Source organism: Parus major, unplaced genomic scaffold (assembly GCF_001522545.3).
Source record: "Parus major isolate Abel unplaced genomic scaffold, Parus_major1.1 Scaffold526, whole genome shotgun sequence".
Lineage (NCBI taxonomy): Eukaryota > Metazoa > Chordata > Aves > Passeriformes > Paridae > Parus > Parus major.
The window spans coordinates 17715-21097 of record NW_015379414.1 but is presented as its reverse complement, the minus strand read 5'-3'; the positions used below and the strand labels follow the sequence as shown (position 1 = coordinate 21097).

At 45.2% G+C, this 3383-nt stretch overlaps 1 protein-coding gene across 1 annotated transcript in view; it reads left to right on the top strand.

The window, feature by feature from the left end:
* The window catches only part of LOC107199251 (protocadherin gamma-A12-like), a gene marked incomplete at both ends in the record, with an annotated part of 28186 nt that overhangs the window by 7095 nt on the left and 17708 nt on the right, over positions 1-3383 (top strand). The window contains one exon of the mRNA XM_015616588.2: positions 2942-3318. Coding sequence (XP_015472074.2) covers positions 2942-3318 — 377 coding nt within the window. The remainder of the gene's footprint in view (positions 1-2941; positions 3319-3383) is intronic.

Below are 3383 nucleotides of genomic sequence, written 5' to 3'. Positions count from 1 at the left end.
GGGTTATGGGGGTGTGTTGGGGATGTGGTGGGTGAGGAGGAACTGGAGGAGAAATGGCATGTGTTGTGTTGATGCCCAGGGCCATTGCTGTCCTGATGAAAATGTGTGAGGAGGAGTCTCATGATTTGATCTTGTGTGGTTTTGGCTCAAATGTTGCAGTTTGTGTTCCATATTCTGTTGCATCAAGAGTGGTGGTCACCCATGTTGTGAGGAGTGCATGTGGTGAAGAATGGTGATGTTGGCTTTGAGGTTATCCTTGGATGGCTGGGTCTTTGCCAGAGCTGCTGAAAATTGATGGCCTCTGTAACATCTTACAATTGTTCCAATAATTGTGTTGAACGGCATAATCAAATTTGTGATGCTTGGGATCTGCGATGCTGTGCGCATGATTTTCTTCTAATGATGTCTGTATTCAATCTTTGCTTTCATGTTCTGTTTGGAGAGAGAGAAGAAGTCTGTCAATGCAGAGACAGGGCTGGTGCTGGAGTTCACTCTGATATTGTTCCAAACGAATGAATGAATGGTGTCACGGTCTGTTTGACCCAATAGTTAGATGAGGCCAGAGCTGTGGTTACAAGCTTTTTCTTTCTCTTCCTATGCAAGGAAATGAGTGTCTGGTGTCTGTGTATTGAGCTCCTGTGTGAGGCCTCGTGTGCATTAGTTACAATCGCGTTTCCTGTGTTGAGTATGTGGTATGGTTGAGACAATCTGAAATGTGAGACCATGATGGATACTCTGCTGGTGTTTTTCCATTCTTGGCTGGCTTGATTAACTTTTTTTGGTTCATTTGTTTGGTTTTGGTTTGTTTGGTTTGGGTTGGGTTTGGTTGGGTTGGTTGGTTTTTATTGCTTTTTATTTGTCAAGTAGAAAAGTTTATCCTCATTGTGCCTGGCAATCCTTCAAGCTCTAGACCATAAAATTATCCTGTATTGAGGGTGTCTGTCATCCATACCTTGAAGCTGTGAATGTAATCATAGAATCACAGAAACATAGAGTCAGAGAATGGTTTATGTTGAAAAGGAGCATCAAGGTCATCTCCTTCCAACTCCTCTGCCATGGGCAGGGACATCTTCCAGCAGAGCAGCTTCTTCAGAGCCCCACCTAGCTTGACACTGAATATAACATTTAAGAAATACAACTTCATAAATATTCATTTTCGCAAGGTGTTGTTTTCTCTGTATGGAACTGTACATAGAGAGCCACAGTTCCTGTCTGGAACAATAATTAATTGTGTGTGAAACCGCCCATATCCATCTGTTTCTCTTTGCGACATTGTGATCTAGAGTTTCTTCAGAGTCATAATTGCACTTTTATTCAGGCTCTCCTTTGCAGAATGGCTGCAATTAATTTTTACAATTCTGGTCAGTACTTTGAAAATTGAAGGAGTGGTTTTTCAGCACATCCTTACTTCAGCGACCCAGGAAAGAACTGTGTGTGGGGAATAGGAAGAATAGGAAGTGGAAGCAATTAGAGAATCTGTTGCAGTTTGTCAGAAGAGTTAACTTGTGAAAGAGTCTGAAGAGAAGCTGTATAAAATGGTGGTTTTATATTTATGCAAGGTGAGCAGGCCTTGAAGTAGAAGAAGGTCATTGAGGTGAGGATTAATTCTTCAAATGAAGCCCCCTTTTCTCTGTGCAGTGAAATTCTTTCGGACCACACTTGCAGCTTGAGACCTTGGGGAATTCCATTTGCTCTCAAGGATGAATTTTAGGGCCTGAAATAAAGGCCTTAATGACTTCACTCTGATCATCTCTGTCAACTTGTTCTTTTCTAGCACTTCCTAGCCTTATATGATTAAAGCTAAAGTGGTTTTCTTTATGTTTTGTTTTGTTCTGTGTTGTTTTTCCTTGATTTACCTTGTATGTGGGTCTACTTAAAATCATCAATAACCCATCTCTTTTTACTGACCTATGGCGTGTAACCATCTCCTTTTGTTCATTGGGAGTGGAAGGCAGGAGATATGAGAGTGACTTTGTGTTCTAGTACTTTTTGAAGAAATTGATGTAAATATTACTTTAGTGGGCGTTGCATCTGTGTGGAACAGAACATGTGATAAGGGCGGGGAGGAGATTCCCTGGAAGCCAATGGTTTGATGAGCCATTCTACATTGGACGACCGCTAATCTTTTAGTGTGGTTGTTTATCATTTGTGTGCTCTATGAAGGACTCAGAATTGCTTTGCACTTGGCATTGTCAAGATCTTGGATATGGAGATGTAGATGAAACAATGAGTGAGAAAGAACTAAAAATATTGTTCTGGTATCTTTGCATAGAAATGGCTTACAGTGCTTTAGGGTAATACATATCTGAGATTAATTCATCCCGGGTAATGAAAGACAAACCAGGATATGTGACAATTTGCAAAACTCTCTTGAAGCCTTCCCTATAAGATCATTTATTGCTGCTGTAGGTGCCTTATGGTTTTATGAACAGCCGCTGAATTCCATTCTTTCCTGCTCTGCCATGAATATTTGGTACTGCACGTTCAATGAAAGCAATTGTTTAGCGACTCAAATGAATGGCCAAAGATCACATCTCAGATAAAACCGGCTTGGAGTGGAAACAACTTGAATGAGTCAGAAACAAAGACTTAATGTTATTCTGCTGTTACTTCATAGGAGTTGCTTAGATTAATATAGGCTGATCTATATCCCATATTACTTCTTCCCAGGTCATTAAGGATAATTCCAGATATGGGACAACAGTGCAGAAAAACAATTTAAGTATTCCATATATTATCGTTTACTGCAACTATAAATGTGTCACGATTTTATTAAGGGCAGCTGAATTCCTGTATTTACATCTCTGCCATGAATATTTCTTTCTGAGTGTTCAATGAAAGCAATTGTTTTTCGACTGAAAAGAATGGCCTAAGATGACATCGTGGATAGAATGGGGTTGTAGTGGAATGGAGCAGGAGCTTGTGTGCTCGGTGTTTGCAGCGGAGGAGCGAGGCCGGAGGCGGTGCAGCCGCTGAGGCCCGGCCCAAGGCGGGCCCCGTTGAGCGCGGCCATCGGGCGGCTGCAGTGGCGTGGCGGCGCCTCCGGGTGCCGCTGTTGGCCGCCGCCTCCCGGCGCTGGAGCCGCCGCCGCCGCCGCCGCAGCGTCCTGCCCCCGCAGGCTGCTCGCTCGGCCGGCGCCGGCCAGAGCGACAGCGGCAGCAGCAGCGGCGAGAGGTGGCTTTGTTGCGTGGCTTGTCGGGGAGCAGCGGCGTGGTTGTGGGGCCGAGCGGGCTGCTCGCTCGGCCGGCGCCGGCCAGAGCGACAGCGGCAGCAGCAGCGGCGAGAGGCGGCGAGAGAGGCGGCTTTGGTGCGGCTTTGGTGCGGCTTTGTTGCGTGGCTTGTCGGGGAGCAGCGGCGTGGTTGTGGGGCCGAGCGGGCTGTCT